The sequence below is a fragment of the Prunus mume genome, linkage group LG2 (genome assembly GCF_029339155.1).
Source record: "Prunus mume cultivar Tortuosa linkage group LG2, ASM2933915v1, whole genome shotgun sequence".
Taxonomy (NCBI): Eukaryota; Viridiplantae; Streptophyta; class Magnoliopsida; order Rosales; family Rosaceae; genus Prunus; species Prunus mume.
The window spans coordinates 19,828,782-19,848,916 of NC_142699.1; the positions used below are offsets into that span (position 1 = coordinate 19,828,782).

At 37.9% G+C, this 20,135-nt stretch overlaps 5 protein-coding genes across 6 annotated transcripts; 4 read left to right on the forward strand and 1 right to left on the reverse strand.

The window, feature by feature from the left end:
• Nucleotides 1-53: 53 nt before the first annotated feature.
• On the forward strand, nucleotides 54-1,305 carry LOC103321510 (uncharacterized). Its single transcript, XM_008223318.2, has 4 exons — nucleotides 54-339; nucleotides 518-607; nucleotides 697-793; nucleotides 1,001-1,305. The coding sequence occupies exons 1-4, from the start codon at nucleotides 87-89 to the stop codon at nucleotides 1,140-1,142; spliced, it is 582 nt and encodes a 193-aa protein (XP_008221540.2). The 5' UTR covers nucleotides 54-86; the 3' UTR covers nucleotides 1,143-1,305.
• A 1,240-nt stretch (nucleotides 1,306-2,545) lies between these two features.
• On the forward strand, nucleotides 2,546-7,611 carry LOC103321512 (appr-1-p processing enzyme family protein). The gene is made up of 15 exons (XM_008223319.2): nucleotides 2,546-3,028; nucleotides 3,152-3,610; nucleotides 3,774-3,851; nucleotides 4,142-4,197; nucleotides 4,306-4,425; nucleotides 4,536-4,606; nucleotides 4,806-4,899; nucleotides 5,025-5,228; nucleotides 5,506-5,757; nucleotides 6,150-6,258; nucleotides 6,369-6,436; nucleotides 6,682-6,751; nucleotides 6,834-6,908; nucleotides 7,005-7,096; nucleotides 7,248-7,611. Exons 2-15 carry the CDS (start codon nucleotides 3,287-3,289, stop codon nucleotides 7,321-7,323), a joined length of 1,689 nt encoding a protein of 562 aa, XP_008221541.1. The 5' UTR covers nucleotides 2,546-3,028; nucleotides 3,152-3,286; the 3' UTR covers nucleotides 7,324-7,611.
• Nucleotides 7,612-8,011: 400 nt separating this feature from the next.
• LOC103321513 (uvrB/uvrC motif-containing protein) lies at nucleotides 8,012-11,255 on the forward strand. Of its 2 annotated transcripts, none has more exons than XM_008223323.3 (9): nucleotides 8,012-8,202; nucleotides 8,603-9,014; nucleotides 9,120-9,179; nucleotides 9,603-9,697; nucleotides 9,868-10,040; nucleotides 10,252-10,364; nucleotides 10,548-10,593; nucleotides 10,672-10,712; nucleotides 10,849-11,255. In XM_008223323.3, exons 2-9 carry the CDS (start codon nucleotides 8,682-8,684, stop codon nucleotides 11,002-11,004), a joined length of 1,017 nt encoding a protein of 338 aa, XP_008221545.2. In that variant the 5' UTR covers nucleotides 8,012-8,202; nucleotides 8,603-8,681; the 3' UTR covers nucleotides 11,005-11,255. The 2 variants fall into 2 exon arrangements, with proteins under 2 accessions (XP_008221545.2, XP_008221543.2); XM_008223321.3 differs by having other exon boundaries at nucleotides 8,026-8,202; nucleotides 8,584-9,014.
• Nucleotides 11,256-11,355: 100 nt separating this feature from the next.
• On the forward strand, nucleotides 11,356-14,568 carry LOC103321674 (Tetratricopeptide repeat (TPR)-like superfamily protein). The gene has a single exon (XM_016792065.2). The coding sequence runs from the start codon at nucleotides 11,500-11,502 to the stop codon at nucleotides 13,852-13,854; it is 2,355 nt and encodes a 784-aa protein (XP_016647551.2). The 5' UTR covers nucleotides 11,356-11,499; the 3' UTR covers nucleotides 13,855-14,568.
• An 897-nt stretch (nucleotides 14,569-15,465) lies between these two features.
• LOC103321514 (Pentatricopeptide repeat (PPR) superfamily protein) lies at nucleotides 15,466-17,815 on the reverse strand. Its single transcript, XM_008223324.2, has one exon. The coding sequence runs from the start codon at nucleotides 17,741-17,743 to the stop codon at nucleotides 15,602-15,604; it is 2,142 nt and encodes a 713-aa protein (XP_008221546.2). The 5' UTR covers nucleotides 17,744-17,815; the 3' UTR covers nucleotides 15,466-15,601.
• Between the last annotated feature and the right edge of the window lie 2,320 nt (nucleotides 17,816-20,135).

Here is a 20,135-nt window from a genome sequence, read left to right on the forward strand (position 1 = left end):
TTTTTTTTTTTTTTTGTGGCTGATATTAAGGGTAGATATTTATATGGCTCGTCCTCGTTATCCCTTGTTCAGCGCCAACAACCACCATGGTTTCCTCTTCTTCATTCTCAGCTCTCTCTCATCCTTCCTTTCAAATTCCATATACCAATTTGGATTTCTGTGAAAAACCCAGTAACCTTCATAGCATAGTTCAAATTAAGAGCTATAGAAGACCAGCCACAGTCGTTGTTTCTTCTAGTTCTTGTCAAAGGTCTTCTCCTTCACCATCTCGCCGAGTTCTTCTTCATGGCTCTGTTTCTCTGGCTGCTTCAGCAGCCATTCTTCTATGCTCAGGTCCAGGTATGGAGTTGAAAGACCCAAGAATTAATATGAGCTTTCTTCTTATTTTCTTCTTCGTTTTGCAAACTTTCAGATTTCATTAGATTATCATTTATATTTTAAGTAAAGCATCAATCTTCTTGGTAATTATGTGTTTAGAAAAATGAAAATTTGTTGAGTGAGCAATTTGACGTTGCAGCTGAAGCCGGATTTCTATCAGGATCGACCGGGATAGAATCAATTCCTGGTCCTGAGTTGCCTCAAGTCGACTTTCTTAAGCGCTTCAATGGTTGGGTCCTCACTCACAGCTGATAACATTCATTTTTCAACTGGAGCACATTGAACAAGATTGATGAAAATGTTGTTTCATTCTTGCAGAAGAAAACCAGAAAAAGTATGCTGACAATGATGCAAGATTCAAATCAACTCCATTGCTCAAGGGGCTACTAGAAAAATCCAAGCTGAACAAAGAAAAGTAAGTTCTTGGTTGTCTGCTTAAGATCAAGCGCGTATTGTTACCAAAGTTTTGATACCATGTTAAACAACCATTTACCTTAAAAAATAAAGTTGTTAGGAAACGTTATCAAAATATATGTGTATATATATATATATATATCCTGTTTCTGCATGATTTTCATGTATCAGTTAGTTTCTAATGTTATATGAACTTGGAAATATTCAGGAATAGTAAAGCAATTCAAGACAAGTACTGCATACGTGGGGCAGAGTGGGGAGTTGGAGATTGCTCGGCAGAGGGAATGTCACCTGACGAGAAAGACAAGTTCATTGCTACGTTGAAGGAGAAGGCTGGTGTCAAGGATTGACTGAGAGACCCTGGTTTTGCTTTGTTTCAAGCTTAATTTCTTAGTCCTTAGATTTGTTTTTTTCCTTTTTATGACCTTGATACGTGCCTTTGTAATATGAATACATACAATGATCATGAGTTCTAGGAGCATACATTGTGACAATCAGTTCACAATTTGACAACTCAGTTTATCAAACCATGATATAGGAAAATCTTTTTATTTTTATTTTTAATACAAGGAAATTGAGGAAAAGGAGAATCGAACCTATGACGTCGAGTATAGAGAGGTAAAGCTCTTTAACACTTGAGTGGTGGACATATTAAGGCGCTGCATATTGCCCCTTTGGTGAGGTTGGGTGGTGCACTCAACCTGTTTGACAAATTGGCTCAACCAGAACCAAGCTTTACTGGGTTGGGTGGTTGCTGGCGCCTAATTTTTTTTTTTTTAACATCCTGACCTAAACGACATCGTTTTGACTGTTTTTTTGAAAAAAAAAATAAAAATTGATGGAAACTGAACATGAGCTTTAACAAGCTCTCTGATATTGGATGTTTAAAACATGATAAAAGGCTATTAAAAAAGGTCCTTTAACAAGCTTTTGCTCTTCTTTTTTTAAAAAAATTTAAAAAAGGAAGAGATTGAGCGACACACAAATCGAGGTACAATCCATTATGATTTGCTTATTTAATTAATTATTTGATATTAATTATCGTTAGATTAATTGATTATTTGACATTTATTTCTATATTAATTGATATATTATAGTCAATTAGTCATGATCATAAGTCTAAGACCTTTTTGTTTCAATTATAAAGATATTTGGTTGTTAATTTTTTATTTATTATAAAACTTTTAGACTCTCAAAATTACACATTTACTAAAAAATTCATAACTACTTTTATTCGTGTAACCATCATCACATTACACATATCACACCTGTATTTGATGCATCCGATATATATACAAGCGTGAAGAGAAAATGAAAAAATTATTGAAAATTTAAACAAAAAAAAAAGTAACTGAAGGTTTACCATCTTAATTAACAAAATTCCAAAGGGGACAATTAAACCTATGATTTCTATGCTACCTTTGCATCAAAATCGCACACCCGAGGAAACATTAAAAAATATATAAAGAATATACATGTCATGTCACACAAATTGGTTTTGGTAAAGAATTACCAAAGGATAATTAATCCGCCAAAATTTGTTTACTTAAGCCTAAACAAATATTTAAGTTAATAATTTAATTCAACCAAAAGAAAATAATTATTTTCATTTTTAAATATAAGAATGGCGGCTCTGGAATTTTAGGAAAGATGAAAGGGTGCTTCCGATATTCCAAGTCAATTCAAGACAAAAGACAAAAATACGAAATGAAAAGGAAGTCCAATAAAAGAATATAAAAATACTAGCTAATAATTTGTGTGTGTATCCTATAATCTATTCCTATTCCTGGGCAGAACCCAAATCAAATGTCCTTTGCAAGCTCAGCGAGCCCAGCAATAATAGCTGTCTCTCTCTCTCTCTCTCTCTCTCCTCTCTCTCTCTCTCCTCACAGGTGCTTCCTCTCTTTCCCTTCCTCCACGAATTTTAGGATTTTCTTCCTTTTTTCATTTGATTTTCATTTGCTCCGAAAATTTTAGACTAGGGTTAGATATCCAGGCCCCTTGGTTCTATGTAATGGAGAATTGAATTCATTTCATTCTCCTACAGTTCCTCAATTACCAAACGAGAATTGCTAAGAAATTGAGCTGCTCTTAATTTGTTCCTGTGGCTCTGTAAGAGCTTGCTTGTGCAGAAAATTTGAATTTGGGTTTCTTAGCCAAGATAAACGAAAGAAGGAAGAAGAAAAGGTGATTATTTGGTTGAGATTACGCGCGGAATTGTAATTGGGAAACTCAGGTAAGGGTTTTCGTGGGTTATATGAAAGTTCATTTCTTGGATAAATTGTGTAGCTTTGTTGAAAATCATGATCTTATTTGTATAGAGATGTGATTAATGTGATTGTCACATGGCTGATTTCAGGGGAATTCTGTGTGATTAGTTTGGGTTAGCATTGTAGATTCATGTGGGAGTTGAAGCTTGAATTTTGAAACTTCTGGTGTATAGATAGTAGTGCTTTTGGCTACGGGACTGTGACTGTAATTCAGAGTCACAAAAATGTACCGGACTGTGGCCACAGCCACCACTGCAACCCGGGGTGGATCTCCAACTGATAATGGGGATTGTGTTGTGAGTTTGGATCAAGTTCCTCGATGGAGCAATGCAGATCATCGTTCTTCCTTGGAATATGACAATGAAGATCCTTCGTTTTCAAATAAATATTTTCCTGACCCTTTAACTTCTCAATCTGGAGGGGAGAGCAGTAGCAGTTGGATAGTCTCAAGATTTCCCGTTGACCATGAAATTAATTCGAAGATATATCTGTGGAGAGGGAACCCATGGAATCTGGAAGTTGATGCTGTCGTGAATTCTACAAATGAGGTGAGCACTAGATTATGATGATAAATCCTTGACAGAACATTGTACATGTGGATTACTGGGAATGAGAAACTTCATGATATTTAAACCTGGTTACATTGTCAATAGAGACATGGGGCTCACAAATTCTACTAGTCTGACATTCTTTCAATTGGACAATTTACAGAACATGGATGAAGCACATTGCAGCCCTGGTTTGCATGCTGCAGCTGGACCTGGTCTTGCAGAAGAATGTGCAGCACTGGTGTGCTAGTTATTCATTGTTTTAGCCATTGCTGTACTGAATTATTTTGTGTTTACTTATTAGCTCTAGAATGTTGTTTTCAGACGTACTGTCCTTGATATTTGAAATGCCATGTAAATACAGATTTATGTGTAAAATTGAAGATGTTGAATAGGATACTACAAACATTTTCAATGTCATAGGTTATGTATTTTATGTGAACCATTAATTAAAGCTTTCTGGCTGGTGTTCTGTCATAATTGATTAATATCAAGATTCAACTGATTTGATTTACCTTTGTTTGTTGGCAGGGTGGATGTAGAACAGGAATGGCAAAGGTTACTAAAGCGTACGACCTCCCAGCTAGGTGGGTATATTAATGCTGTTTTCATATAGAAAGCTCAATGTGCATTCACGCTGCAGACAACATTCTTGCCTAAGTGAATAATGTTTCTTTCCTTGTGCATTTATCCAGGAGAGTTATCCATACTGTTGGTCCTAAGTATGCAGTGAAATACCATACTGCTGCAGAAAATGCTCTGAGCCACTGCTATCGTTCTTGCCTTGAACTTCTCATTGAAAATGGACTGCAAAGGTGCATTTTTCTTCTTAGTATTTTAATTTATTGTGCTTCTCTTTTCTTTCCCTTTTGTTCTGTTCCTTTTGAAGTGTGGAGCTTACTTTGCTTGACCAACATAATTGTAGCATTGCAATGGGCTGTATATATACAGAGGCTAAGAACTACCCTCGGGAGCCAGCTGCCCATGTAGCAATAAGTGAGTTATTTTCTTACATGTTTCAGAATTGATAGATACAATATGCATGCCTATTTGTATGAATGCTGGATCACTCATATTTCTATTCATTTATATGCATCCACGTTTTAATTGCTCTTGGATAATTATGTTTTCAGAAGGTTGAATGTATTTCTTTCATCCTTTATTCTCCGCCTCATCTATGTGTGCTTATGTTCAGGGACTGTGCGGCGATTTCTGGAGAAGCAGAAAGATAAAATCGCAGCTGTTGTTTTTTGCACCACCACATCAACTGATACAGAGATATACAAAAGGTTAATAAATATAGCTATTTATTTCTGGAATACATGTGAATTGTGATACTTCAACCATGATTTACACTTATAAAATCAACTCTTAGTTTTACTGTCTCATTCCCCTTCACCTTTTTCCAATTTAGATTGCTTCCACTTTACTTTCCTCGAGACAAACTTGAAGAGGAGGTTGCCATGTCGAAGCTTCCTGCAGATGTAGGTGATGAAAATGGTGAGACAATTATAGATGAGCGCAAAATCAGAATAAAGCCTTTGCCCAAGAAGAATATTCCAAAGCCTCCTAAGGCTCCAGTTGATCTTCCTGTGAGTGATGTCGGCTTGGTAAGAAGGTTAGTCAATGACTCAATTAGAAGTAGTTTACATTTTATAGCAAAACTTAGAGCAGTTTCTTTAGTAATACCAAGAGAAATGCTTACAAAATGCTCACTGCAGAAAGCTGTTGAAGAATTCCATGTACACATATCAATGTGTTCATACATGTGCTGTGCAATTATGTTCTTTGTTGTTGTTGTTATCAAGCTTATGGTTCCTTTTGCTAAATATAACACTATCATTAGCTGTTTTGGTTTAAATCATTAACTGACACGCCGAAGGCCTGTTATATAGGAATTCATCATATTTGGATTCATTTCTGGATCCTGCTTTCATGTCCTTAATAAAAGATCCAGATCAGAGACGCAAGGAGCAATGGGAGAAAACTGCTCAAGCGCAAGGTGGATGGAATTGTGCTAAAATGCTTGGGTTTGGTGACCTTGGTGGACCTCCATTGTCTGCTGCAGAAGAATACTCACTTCATTCAAGATACCTTGCTAAAGCAAATTCTCTTCATCTTTCTGAAATTGCAGAAATGAAAATTGTGTAAGCTTTATAACTCTTTCATCTTTAACTCAGTGGCAGTTGTGGAGTCTTCAGATTGTAATTTTCACTCCTGGACAGCTACTAATTTATAAAGTGCTTTGCATTCTAGTTTTCCCTTGTTATTAGTAGCTCTTCTGTTAGTTGTTTTCATATCTCATACACAAAGAACAGGAGGTGGTTTTGTGTTGTTAAAACAATACAAATGTTGATATGTTGCTACCTAATGGTGGTTGAATCTAAAAATGTTATGAACCCTTCTATGAGATTTATAAATTATTATTATTATTATAATTTGTCTTGAAATCATGTGGAGCAGAAGGGAAGGGTGTTAATAAGTCTCTTGTGTTGCAGTTTATATTAAATTTAATGTCTATTTTTTCTATGTATTTCAGTTACCGAGGTGGGGTTGACAGCGAGGGTCGTCCTGTAATGGTAGTTGTGGGGGCACATTTTCTTTTACGATGTCTTGATCTAGAACGATTTATACACTATGTTGTTAAGGTAGTACAACATTAAAATTTGTGTTAATCTGCATATATGATGGAGCTTTTGTATCTTTGGTAGTTATGGTTCTTGGTACTCAGATATCTATCTTGTTTATTGATTTACAGGAGTTTGAACCTATAATACAGAAGCCTTATACTATTGTATACTTCCATTCTGCAGCATCTTTACAGCTGTAAGTTCTTCATAGTTAAGTTTGCAAAGCTTGAAACAATTCTAAGGGTCGTTCCCCAAAAAGAATAAAAACATAAGGAAAAAATGAGCCTTTTTATTCTAATCTATACTTCCGCTCCATGTGAACTTGTCTGATGGAGTTTAATTTCTAACTTTGAATACAAGTGAAGTGATAAAATTGTACCTGAAAAGCTTATATGTAAATTTCTGTAACTAGTTTGGTTTCATTTCCTGCATGTATTGCAGTCAGCCAGACTTGGGGTGGATGAGAAGAGTACAACAAATCCTTGGTCGTAAACACCAACGTAATCTGCATGTAGGTACCACCGAGTTTGTCCAAGTACTTCAGCAATTATATTTCTGCCATCATCTCTCTGATCTTTATCTTCTATATATAGGCAATATATGTCCTTCACCCAACTTTTGGACTGAAGGCTGCAATATTTGCTCTGCAATTGTTTGTGGACAATTTGGTATGCCTAACTTTCTTTGTGATTGGTATTCATTAAGAGTTCATATCACTTACAAAGCCTGCTTCAAGTGAATGTCATTCTAACTTTTGTTTCTAGGTCTGGAAGAAAGTGGTATATGTAGATAGATTACTGCAGCTCTTCAGATATGTTCCTCGTGAGCAGTTGACCATCCCTGACTTTGTGTTCCAGTTGAGTTTCTATGTTCCTTCCCCTACTTACCCCACTCCATTTTTATAGCAACTTCGATTTAAAATTCCAAATTGCCCAGTATGCAATGATTGTAATAAAATGTAAACAGAGGTTTGATTCTGATGATTTTGGTGACCATAATAAATGCAGGCACGATTTAGAAGTCAATGGTGGGAAGGGTCTTATTGTGGACCCAAGAACAAAATATGTGTATCATCGACCATAGCGTCACACACAGAGTTCCATCGGGCACACACTGAAGGAGATCCATGGCTTGTGATTTCTTGATTATATTTTCTTTTCTTATAGCTTATAGTTAGATGGGAGTTGATTTTGTCTCGTGTAGAAAAAAGTTCAATTTTTTTTAAACAGTTTTTTTCTTCTGTTTCCTGAAGCAATGATCTGTTTGTATCTAAAGATGAAAATTAATAAATATTAATATTCTTTCTTGTATTATCTTGGACAAGTCAAGTCATCAATAAAATGTAAGTTGGTTTGAGCTTTTTCTGAAAAACAATTTCAAGGAAGTTCCTTGTGCATTTTTGTAGCCTGCAAATCAACCGGTTACCATGCAATCTTTTGTGTACGGTGCTCAGGCTTTCCTGTTTTCTGCCAACCTTCTTTTTCTTTTTCCCCAAAAAAACCTAAATTAAAAATTTCTCAAAGTTCCATGACACTATGACAGGGGGGGAAACTTATTACAAAGAAAAAGGAAAAAAAGGTGCTCAATTTCTCAAAAACCATTTGTTAAAAAAAATTCAAGTTTAAGCGATGAAAAACTCAGAAAAAAGTCATACAATTAATATAAAATCTATTAATTAATTAAGCAAAAATAAATATAAAAATTTACTATTGAGTAAAAAAAAGTTTTCGGATATTTCTCCTCTTGGTTCTCCAAGTCTAGTCTAGTGGTTACACTTGTCAGCTTATTTTCCAGAGAAACACAGTTCGTATCGTAATCCGCGACGCAGACGAAGGCGCGACTCAGCTTGAAACCGTTCCACACACTGATTTATACATTTTGGAATTGTTTATATAAAATCTGGCAGACGAAGACGAACCCAACCAAGTTTGCTTCTTCTTTACTTTCTGTGGCTACTCTCCGGTGAGCTCTCCTCTTACATACTCTCATGTTCTTCACTGTGAATTCTATTTCATGGGGAAGACTCAAGCTAATCGATTTGGTTTGCTTTTAGAATTTCTCTGGTAATTTTAGAACCCAATTAATGAAGATTTAATGGGATAATTTACAGAAAGATAAGCTTTTGATAAGAGTCTTCAACTGGGTATATGTGATTATTTTCACTTCCGTTTTTTATACTTGGACTGGAAGTTGAATGTTGGACCAAAATGTGTTAGTTTGAGTAAAACTCATTTTGCAGTTGTGTTTGTTTCACATGCCCACTAGTTTATTTCTTGGTGTTGCATGCTTGAAAGATTTGTTGTTAGAGATTTGGTTCAAGTATAACGTTTACAATTTTAATAGGACTTACTGAACATTGTAGATGCTGATATTTCTGAACACAAGTGTGGAAGAAGAAAGGTAGTATTTTGTAAAGGGTATCTAATTGCTCAGAAAGCAAAATGGTGCAAGGTCTGTCACTGAACACTCTAACTACGTCCCGTAATGGTGCCTTCTGTGGATCAATGCCTTCGTGGAGGAAGCATTTCAAACTAATGAGGAAAACCCAGATAAGCTCTGTTATTGAAAGGCATGGTATCTGGCATCTGTGTCATCAAAGCTTAGTCTTAAGAGGTAACCCCAATATGTTAAAACAAAGGAACGTGAGGGTGGAAGCTGGGTGGCTGTTTAAAAGGGGTGATCAGGGGTTGAATGCAAGCTCAGAGCAAAGCGAGGCTGCTAATGAGGATATTTTGATATTCTTTTTCCAGCTGGACCTGGCAACTCGAGTTCAGGTTCGATGGGATTCCTTCACGGTTTAAATTTTATATTAGGGTATGGCATTTCTCTCAATTTTGTTTGTCTAACAAGAATTTACTTTTTTGGGGATACGTTTGCAGTATGCCTTGAACACGGAACAGTACGATATTGCACAACAACTAAGAAACAAGCTGACTGAGGTTAGGTCTCTCATCCTGATTTTAAGCGATATGCTAACCAGGTCTGGCATTGCTTGTTTTGAAATTTCAATTTTTCTACATTAACAGTCTTTGAGCTCCAAAAACAAAAGGCAAAGAGTACGAAGGAAGGCCTTTTAGGCCTTAACAAAATCTTGAGAAACAGTCTCAATTTTTAATGCAGGTTTAGTGTTCCTAGCTTTCTATGAACCACACTGACGAAACTTCTGATTACTTTTAATAACATTAGAAAAACCAGAACGTTTTGTAAACACAATCTATGCTAGCTGATTTCTTGGCCTTTGAAAAGGATCGTTGGCATGTAATCTTTTGGGGTGTTGTGTTCCATACCAACATGTCTAAGCATCTGCATAAATGGAGAATGAAATGAATTCCAGCTTGCCTAATAAGCGTTCTTTTTGTAAGGTTGAAGCTGAGGTTATTAGGCAGCAAGAGGCAAAAAGGGGATCGTCTCCCAAGAGTGAAGCTCAAGATAAGGCTATAAGTATCATTCGCTTACGGTACGCCCCAATTTTTGCCATATTTTATCTAATTCAGTTTTAATTCAGTGAGAAAGGTGCAATTTATATGTTTCTTCCTTCTACTGTCTTTCGATTCGACCCTTCAATTCTTTTGGCATATGGGGTCAACTAAACATTAAAATAGACTGCTTCTTTGTCTTTTCTTACAGTGCAGACTTGCAGAAGGCAATTGAGAGTGAGAATTATGCATTAGCAGCCAAGCTACGGGATGCAATATCTGAACTGGAGGCAGAATCACTGGCTGCATCCGCCAAAGCTCTGGCACATGAAAATGCAAATTATTCATTTCGTTTGGGACAGAGAGTGAGGCATAAAAATTTTGGTATGTTAAGTAGTTAAAAAGTAGTTGAATTTTATGAATTTGAGCGATTGCTAGGCAATTCATTGCAAAAGCATTGAAGAGTCTGTATAAAAAGTAGCAGCTTGGAAGAATCATCGTGGAATAAGTACGACTGGATTTTATGTGTTTCTTCGTTTCTTTTCCTGCCTGCTTGCTTCTGTTACATAAATCTTATGTTATGTTACTTTTTCAGGCTATCGAGCAGTGGTTTGTGGAATGGATCCTGTATGTTGTGAATCAAGTTCATGGATGGAAACTGCACAGGTTGAAAAATTGCATCGGGGCTCTAATCAGCCATTTTATCAGGTTTGAAATCTGAGCCCTTCATGACTATGCACCTCCACATATGCCTCTGATATGATCTATTAAAATCAGTTAGCATAACAACAATAACAACGGTAATGATATGGCAACAGTGATATATAATATGCTATCTGAATGATTGCTTTTATCTCTATCCCCTTTTATCTCTTCTTTATCTTTTGTCAGGTTTTGGTTGATGTACATGCGGACCCCAACCTTCTGGTGGCATATGGTAATACTCAGCTGTTTGACCCAATTCCTTCTCAGATTTAAGTTTCTTTTCCCATGTAATCAGCTTCTCTTTCTGCAGTTTCTGAGGAGAATCTTTTAGCCCCTGACGAACCAGATGTGGTGAGTAGAAAACCCACCATTCTTTTGTTTTCTTTTCATTGTGAGCCTATTCTTTCCTCTTTTTGAGTTGGGTTGCTCTTGAGTAACATGAGAAATTACCCTGTTAATTTGGTCTGTTCTGTTGTTAACCTCGCAGGATCAATTTGATCATCCCTACATTTCCTTTTTATTCTATGGAATGGATGCCGCTGGAGATTTCATCCCGATCAAGCAATTGCGAGAGAAGTACAATAGACCCCGACATGAAATACCCTTTGATCCACTAGATGAGGGGCATGGAAGTGATGCTTAGATGCTTAGACAAATCCAAGCAACGGACCTTGCATAAGATACTGACCATCAATATATTTTTTTCATCTTTTTTCCCCATACAGTGAGAATAGCTTCCCTACTCATTAGAATGTGGATAGATCATTAAACGTGCAGAAATCAACAGTCTGTATCTCTATGTTTGTACCCTACTCACTCTGAAGCCTTAGAACATTACACTATTGATTACGATGTTGTGAAATTTCTTCTGCCCTGTTCATCATTTTGTCGTCATTTGAAATTTTCACAATTTTATATTTACCCAAAACCAAAAGTGAAAAATGGAACATATGCCATGCCGAGTGGACTTTAGGCCAACTATGTCCGAGTGGCCCAATATCTTGAGAAATCTGTTGCCGCGGCGTGTTTAAGTCCTCCGTCCGTCACCCATTTGTGACAGACGCTCTCTCTCTCATCCTAAGTTCAGAGAGATTCTTCGTATGCATTCCTATATGTCCCATGTCAAGTAGGCTTAACCATGACCCTGTACATGCCCTTGTTCAGGTCCTGCACCATCTTAAGAACACTCACCCAACTCCATGCCCACCTCGTAATTTCAGGTCTCCACAAAGACCCACAAGCCTCTACCAAACTCATCGAATCTTATGCCCAAATGGGTTCCCTCCGATCCTCAACCCAAGTTTTTGAAACCTTCCCAAAGCCAGATGCTTTCATGTGGGGTGTGCTTATGAAGTGCCTTGTGTGGAATCACTACTTTCAAGAAGCCATTTCACTCTATCACAAAATGTTGCACCATGTAACCAACATGAACAGGTTTATATTCCCTTCCATTTTGAGAGCTTGTTCGGGATATGGTGATCTGGGTGTTGGAGGGAAGGTCCATGGGAGGATAATAAAATGTGGGTTTGACTCTGATGTGGTGATTGAGACCTCATTGCTTGGTTTGTATGGAGAACTGCGTTGCTTAGATAATGCTCGGAAGGTGTTTTACGCAATGCCAATGAGAGATGTGGTGTCGTGGAGTTCGATTATTTCGTGTTTAGTGGAGAATGGAGAGGCAAGTGAAGGGCTTGAGATGTTCCGTTGGATGGTCTCTGAAGGTGTTGAATCGGATTCAGTCACAATGCTTGGTGTAGCTGAGGCTTGTGGGGAGTTGGCATTGTTGAGAGTAGCAAGGTCAGTACATGGTCATGTTGTTAGAAGGGGAATTAAAAGTGATGGGGCTTTAGAAAACTCTCTAATTTCAATGTACAGTAAATGTGGTGACTTGCAAAGTGTGGAAAGGATTTTTCGTACGGTTACTCATTGGCACACTGCATCTTGGACTGCAATGATCTCCTCCTACAATCAAGCTGGTTATTTTTTGGAAGCACTAGACGCTTTTGTTGAGATGCAAGAGTCTAAAGTGGAACCCAATTCAGTAACCTTGATGAGTGTTCTGCGGTCTTGTATTAGGTTAGACTTGCACAAAGAAGGGAGGTCTGTTCATTGCTTTGCTATTAGAAACGTTCTAGACCCCGACCTTGATTTTTTAGGATCGGCATTATTCGAATTGTACTCTGAAATTGGGGGACTAAGCTATTGTCAGAAACTTCTTAATACAATTGGAGAGAGAAATGTGGTGTCATGGAACACAATTATTTCAGGCTATTGCCAGAAAGGCTTGTTGAGAGAGGCATTGCTAATCTTTGTGCAGATGCCGACCCAAGGACTAATGCCAGATTCTTTCAGCATGTCAAGTGCTCTCTCAGCTTGTGGAAAGGTGGGTTTAGTAGAACTTGGGCATCAGATACATGGTCATATAATCAAAAGAGGCTATTTGGATGAGTTTGTCTTGAATTCACTGATTGATATGTACTCAAAATGTGGGTTTGTAGATTCAGCATACATGATATTTGATAAGATTCAACACCTTGGTGTCATAACATGGAATTCAATGATTTCCGGATTTTCTCAAAATGGTGACCCTGTCATGGCGATCAGTCTTTTTGATAAAATGTTCTTGTACTGTCTCGAGATTAATGAAGTCGCCATTTTAAGTGTCATTCAAGCTTGCTCCGAATTAGGTTATCTAGAAAAGGGAAAATGGGTTCACCACAAGCTCATAACATATGGTGTGGGGAAAGATCTCTATATTGATACAGCTCTAACTGATATGTATGCCAAATGTGGAGACCTTCGGTCTGCTCAAGTAGTATTTGATATGATGGAAGAAAGAAGTGTTGTGTCATGGAGTGTCATGATTGCCGGGTACGGTATGCATGGCAAGATTAATGCTGCCATATCAATCTTTACCCAAATGCTGGATACAGGAATGCAACCAAATGAGATTACCTTCATGAACATTCTTTCAGCTTGCAGTCATGCAGGAGCTGTTGAGAAAGGAAGGTTCTATTTCAGATCAATGAGGGATTTCGGCATTGAGCCCAGTGCAGAACATTTTGCTTGTATAGTTGACCTTCTGAGTCGAGCTGGTGATCTCACCGGAGCATATGAAATCATCAAATCAATGCCATTCTCTGTAGATGCCAGCATATGGGGCGCCCTTCTTAATGGATGTAGAATCCACCAGAGGATGGACATGATTAAAAGCATTGAAACAGACCTTTTAGATATCAGCACAGATGACAGTGGATACTACACCTTATTTTCTAACATATATGCTGAAGGAGGGAACTGGGATGAATTTGGAAATGTGAGATTAATGATGAAAGGCATCGGTGTGAGGAAGGTCCCTGGATACAGTATAATTGAGCTGGATAGGCAAGTTTACAGATTTGGAGCTGGAGATACCCCTCATCCCCAAATGAAGGAGATTTACAGTTTTCTGGAGAATTTTCAGAGTCTCACTCGCGAACAAGGGATAACGTAGAATTTGATATGTTTTAAGCTCTGGAATTATATTCAAGTCCATTTCCAGAAACAACACTTGAATTTTCTAGAACACCTTGCTTGTGAGTGCTACTGGTTCATGGCATGTGTCTAAAATCCCAGGCAGATCACTATGAGAGATTTCAGCTGGTTGAATCCTTCTACGAAACTGAATGGGAACCACAGTTGCTGGGGGATCTTTGAGGTAGCTCTGGTTACTCCACTAAGGAAATCAGACAGGTCTTACGTACAGTTCATTATATTTTTGGAGCTCAACACCCACAGGGTTGTAGTTTATTGTGGCACATGACAGCAGTAGTTACACAACATTGGATGGTCACTAAGCTGAACAAAAGAATGGTTTCAGTCTATGTTCGCCTCTGAGGTCTATCTTTTGCTGCTTGCTTCTCCAATTCTATGGCACTCCACTTGATCAGGCAGCCAACATGCCCAGGGGATGCTTCATTGGATTGTCATCGAATTTTATCCCAAACCAGAGCTTCTAATTCCAAATTACTTGAAGAAAAGACCTAGCTGAGGATTTTGTATATTAGCATGTTACATTATGTGGGAGGAGGCTCCCTAATAACTTTGTATATTAGCATTGACATAATGCTTAAAAGACCTAGCTGATGATTTTGTTTGTTCAGCTCATTGCAGGAACAATGCATTCTTTCTTTTCTTTAATGCAAATTTTCGGCCTAAAGAATGACAAGTCCATTGCCTTCTCACTGTTGTATTTGCCTTCCAAGGGAGATGTCAAATGCCAAACATCAAATTTAAATTTGATGACTGAAGTGACAATTTGACATTTACACAGTTTTACACTCAACCCGATATGTGAAATAAATAATTATTGTAACTGTCAAATCATTTAAGATAAAGAAGAAAAAAAATATAAAAAGGAAAATAATAAATGAAAGTAACAACCAACTATCTTTAAAAATAATAAAATATTCATTTGACATCTTACTTTTGGGATGTCAAAAATAACATCTCAACCTCCAGCCTTCATTCCACATCAGCTTTGACACATCGGTTGGAGTAATGTGAGATGTTATTTATAACCGTTAAATGTCTATGTGGCACTTTTGACACATCGGTTGAAGATGCTCGGGGAGGAGGCACCCTAACTTTGTATTAGATTGTCAAGTAAAGTTTTCTAGAATAACAAGCAAAACTGTAACCTGATTTCTTTTTTCTTTTTTTTGGGGCCAAGGCTATACGTCTGGATTAGAAGAAACTATTATATAAACACTTGGTACATACATAGTATTCTTTTTCTTTTTTCTTTGGTGGTCAACTGGTACAGAGTATTCGCATATCCACATTTCATACCATAACCCTTCAGATCCCAGGCTAATTCGGCTCACTCAACCTGCACGCCTTCTTGTACGATGGCCTTCAAGTATTTGCTTCAACATTAGCATACAGCTTCATGGCTTGATCTGGTAACCCAGAAGAACACTATGTTGAAGGTTGCAGAGAAAGCACCTGCCTCTTAGGACTTTAAAAAATTTGTCCTTCGTCAAACCTTGGATGGAGCTCCCACGAATGAAATCGTAAGCATCCAAATCAAGAGGAAGCAGGGCACCGATGCAAATTGACTGTCGGCAAAGCTTGACTGCTTTTCTGTAGGCAACCCAAAATGGTCTTAACCCACATTTAGGTCTGAGCAGCATTTGTGCAACACCTCATTAGTAGTCACCACCTCCACACTGTAATGACATGCCTAATGTACCATATGACTAACCAACACATGCCACTTTAACAGGTGCAATGTCATTTCTGATATCCATCTCCACTTGGCTATATGCAAGGGACTTGCTCAATCCTCTCTGCTTCATTAACTCTCTAACTTGATTAACCTGGCTCCATCTACCATCTGAAGCATACAGGTTAGACATTAGCACATAGTAGCAAGCTTCATCAGGATGCAACTCTAGCATTCTTCTTATCGCGGCTTCGCCAAGATCAAATCTTGAATAGAGTCTACATCCGTGGAGAAATGCCCCAAACAAACTAACATCTGGTTGAACCGGCATTCTCTCAATGAACTCCAAGGCCTCTTCAAGTTTGCCAGCACGAGCCAATAGATCGACCATACATGCATAATGCTTCATAGAGGGCTTGAAGTTATAGTCCTGGGACAGTGAATTAAAATACCTCCGCCCTTCTTCAACCATTCCTGTATGGCTGCAAGCTGATAACAAAGTCGTGAAGATTACTTCGGTGGGCTCTAAATGCTTCTTCAACATATCACTAAAAAGTGCTAGGGAACCTCTGCTGTCACCCTGAACTCCATAACCACCAATCATTGCACTCCACGTGACTGTGTTCTTCACTCCCATTCCATCAAAAACTAGACGAGCAGATTCAGCATCCCCGCACTTGGCGTATAAATTTAACAGTGCAGTGCCGACATAGATATTTGAAGTTAGCAGGCCATCCTTTATCGAGTGAGCGTGAAGCGATGAACCTACTGAAAGAAAACCAAGGGTAGTACATGCTGAAAGGACACTTGCCAATGTGAAAGCATCATGCGAGAAGGATTCTGATCTCATTTGATGAAACAGTTGGAGGGCTTCATATGCCGACCCATTTTGGGAATACCCAGAAATAATTGAATTCCAAGCAATGACATTCTTGTCCAAGATTGTTTCGAAGATGTAACGAGCATCACCAATCATATGACATTTTGCATACATGTCCACTAGAGCATTTCTGACAGTAGAGTCTTCCAGCCCGAGTTTAATCCCAAGACCATGGATTGACCTTCCCAAATTCAAATTATATGACTGTGCACAAGATGAAAGCACACTTGCAGTAGTGATAGAATTGGGCAAGAGACCAACCCATTTCTCATCCGTAAACAACTTCAAAGCCTCATCTGGGCACCCACTTTGAGTGTACCCAACAATCATTGCTGTCCATGATACAAGATCAATTGCAGGAAGCTCATCAAATATAGAACGAGCATATCTGATGTCGCCACACTTGACATACATGTCGAGAAGAGATGTCACCAAGAAAGAGCTAACTTCAATACCAGTTTTAATCAAATGTCCATGAATCCACTTTCCCTGATGTAAAGCTCTTAACTTTGTACACGCTGTAAGCACGCTCCCTAACGTGAATTGGTTCCCTTTAATCAACTCCTCTCTCATCCTATTGAACAAGACCAACCCATCTTGGGGACAATCGTTTTGCACATACCCCACAATCATTGAAGTCCAGCAAACCACATTTCTATCAACAATTCCATCAAAGACCGCACGAGAACATTCAATCCATCCACACTTTGCATACACATCCACCAAACCCGTCAACACAAAACTATCAGGACTGGCCACCTTAACAACCTGGCAATGCACCTTCCTCCCCTCATTGAAGTCCCGCATTTCACTACAAGCCTTCAGAACAATCGAGAAAACAACGTTGTCATGTTCTCTGACGCATATTCTCATATGAGTATAGAACCCCATAACCTCTGCATACAAGTTGTGCATAAAGTACCACCTCAGCATCACCTTCCACGAATAAAAATCCGGGCTTGGCATTTGATCGAACAACAACCGGGCACATTTGACGTACCCAAATGACCCGTATAAGCTAATCAGTTTAGTACGACAAAGAAGATCGTCGGAGAGGCCGTGTAGGACGAGCAAGCTATGGACTTTCTTGAGGGAATCGATGTTCCTGCACAAAACGAGGAGATTAAAGCATGGGTTTGAAAACACTGAGCGCGTGGAGGCTAGGGTTTCAGAAAGGTCAGGTGGTTCTGAAGATGGTAATTGATATATGGCATGGGCTGCAGACCGCCATTGAAGTAAACGCGTTCTGGGTATTTGCCCATGTACGGTAGAGATGACCTTCATCATCATCCTCATCACTTTGTTCTTCTATTTTTAATTTTCTCAGCAAATTTTTCAGTTTTTGAAAACCAGATGATTTATGGCGGCGGAACGACCACCCATACGGTTCTTCTTTGTTTTGGCGCGTCCTGGCGTTTTGTTGCCACATATGGGCCTTGGGGAATTCTCAGGCCCGTTCGTTTGGGCCAGTGTTGAAACTTGGGCCCGATTAATTTTTGAAACAACAAAGTCCAAGTTGAGAAAGATTTTTTTTTTTTCTTTTCCCCCTCAACAAAGCCGTATATAATAACGTATGGAAAGGGGGATCAAATCTGGGTGCAAGGAGGGGGCATATTACATTAGCCAATTAGCTTAACCCACATTTATACAAATAGAGATTATCGGGTGAGAGAATCTTCAGATTATAGTTTTTCTTTTCTTTTTTTATGAATTATAAATAATAAGTGGGAAGTAACTTGTGTGCAACACATTAAGAAAGAGAAAGTTGACTGTAGGAGTGGAATTTTAAAAATATGAATGAATCCCGTAACAATCTGCTGCATTAAAACGAAGTCCCAACATCCTCGTTTCATATATAATCATAGACAGGAGGAGGACATCACTAATTTAAGAGACAAAAATACAATAAAAAGTAATAATAATAAGCTCCTAGGTTGGGAGGATAGACCATCGATCTTCAAAGGACGACCAAGTATTTATTTTAATTATTTCCAAACAAACCCGTTATTAGGACATTTGATTAATCATAAAACTGTTACTTAATTTTGGTGGACCGTAGACTAGAGTTGATGTCATTATAAGATTGTGAATATACTTAAATTTGGTTTTCCTTGACTTGAAGGGTTTGGAAACTGTGTAATTAGTCAAGTAAGGAAAATATTTGCTTTCTTTCTTGAAAGTAGGAACTTCTTATTTTCCTGTTAATTATAGTTTGACATGTGCGATGAGATTCTTCTTTTTGTGTTTTTGATGAATTATATTTGCATGTGTCAAACTTTGATTTGTAGGAAGTATGAATGCCTATTTCCAAGTAAAGAGGGATCAAATGAAGTTGGTTAATTACTTTATTTAACTTCAAGGATACAAACAAACAGAAAGGATCCTCATACCCAAACCCAATTATAGAAAATTAATATACAGAAAGATAAGGTTCATTTCTTTTTGAAAGGGATGATAATATAAATATGTGCAGGGGGAAGCACTCAAAACTCTCAAAATTGTTGAATTATGATTTGTGGTTGTGAAGTTTTGGTGGGTAATTGTTGTTCTTGAATGACATAATAGAGAGAGAGAGAGAGAGAGAGAGAGAGAGTGGGGGTTGGTGTGGAATGTGATTGGTAGGAAGTTAGGAGAGTATCTTTTTTTATTTTGTTTGTTTGTTTGTATGACACGCGGACGCATTATAAAATGACATATTGGATAGATTCAGATTCAGATTTTCAGATTGAGATTGTGAATCGATTGTAGGTAGAGAGGGAGGTAGGTAGTCGTTGTAGCACCAAATCAAAACTCACTCTCAGTCCAACACACCGACAGTCCCATGATCCCATCCCTTCATTCATTCATTCAGGTTGGTGCTCGATGCTCTGCTCATGTAATCATATCTGATTGCTGCCACGTGTAGTACAACCCTACGATCTTCTCCTTCTCTCTCTCCTCACTCCCATGAAGCATATGACGTGGAAATATTATACAATGAAACTTATGTAGGACCCATGTAAAGACCTGAACTCTTGTTTTTTTTTTTTGTCCATGAGTGTGAAATTATAAATAAATAAATAACCCAATTGGAGAATCAACTAAAAAAAAGATTGTTAAGTCAAAATCCAAGGATATAAACCATACAGGTTTCAAAAGTAGAACATAAATTTAAAATAAAAAATTCGACAAAAATAAATAAATAAATAAATAATGGTAAAAAGCTAAGCTGCAAATTACATGCAATCCTTTATTTCTTTTGGTTTCTTAATGCAGAGATTTTAACTTTCCATCAACTTTTGAGTAAAATAAAAGATGATTAGGGAAGGTGGTTGGATAAAGTAATGGGTTTGGCAAGATTGCATAGAACACGGCAAATGCCAAAGACAGCTTCTTTTCTTTGCTGGCTTTCTTCCTTTTGTCCTTTAATTCTTTTGATTCTTTGGGTCCAGAATATTTATCACCATCACCTTTGTCAATGCAAGTAAAAAGAAGCTTATTGGTGGGGCATGTTTGGCCATAAAACCATCCCAAATTTCTGCAAAAGGATAGACAGTGAACTAAAAACCGCTTTTTTGATTCACAAACAAACAAGGCACATTATGTGGGTACGTGGAACCCCTGTCTTACATTCTCCTTATGTGGCAACAACTTCTTGATCCACCATCCATCCTGAACTCAGATATTAAACCATTTAGGTACATACTGC

Excerpts from the sequence above, each read along its gene's own strand:
- LOC103321513 (XM_008223323.3), top strand. The coding sequence starts at position 8,682 with ATGGTGCAAGGTCTGTCACTGAACACTCTAACTACGTCCCGTAATGGT. Across the intron at positions 9,015-9,119 it reads ACCTGGCAACTCGAGTTCAG|TATGCCTTGAACACGGAACA; the intron begins GTTCGATGGGAT and ends ATACGTTTGCAG. Across the intron at positions 10,594-10,671 it reads CAACCTTCTGGTGGCATATG|TTTCTGAGGAGAATCTTTTA; the intron begins GTAATACTCAGC and ends CTCTTTCTGCAG.
- LOC103321674 (XM_016792065.2), top strand. The coding sequence starts at position 11,500 with ATGACCCTGTACATGCCCTTGTTCAGGTCCTGCACCATCTTAAGAACA.
- LOC103321510 (XM_008223318.2), top strand. The coding sequence starts at position 87 with ATGGTTTCCTCTTCTTCATTCTCAGCTCTCTCTCATCCTTCCTTTCAA. Across the intron at positions 340-517 it reads TCTTCTATGCTCAGGTCCAG|CTGAAGCCGGATTTCTATCA; the intron begins GTATGGAGTTGA and ends TTGACGTTGCAG. Across the intron at positions 608-696 it reads CTTTCTTAAGCGCTTCAATG|AAGAAAACCAGAAAAAGTAT; the intron begins GTTGGGTCCTCA and ends TCATTCTTGCAG.
- LOC103321514 (XM_008223324.2), bottom strand. The coding sequence starts at position 17,743 with ATGAGGATGATGATGAAGGTCATCTCTACCGTACATGGGCAAATACCC.
- LOC103321512 (XM_008223319.2), top strand. The coding sequence starts at position 3,287 with ATGTACCGGACTGTGGCCACAGCCACCACTGCAACCCGGGGTGGATCT. Across the intron at positions 4,900-5,024 it reads GATACAGAGATATACAAAAG|ATTGCTTCCACTTTACTTTC; the intron begins GTTAATAAATAT and ends TTTCCAATTTAG. Across the intron at positions 6,752-6,833 it reads AACACCAACGTAATCTGCAT|GCAATATATGTCCTTCACCC; the intron begins GTAGGTACCACC and ends TTCTATATATAG.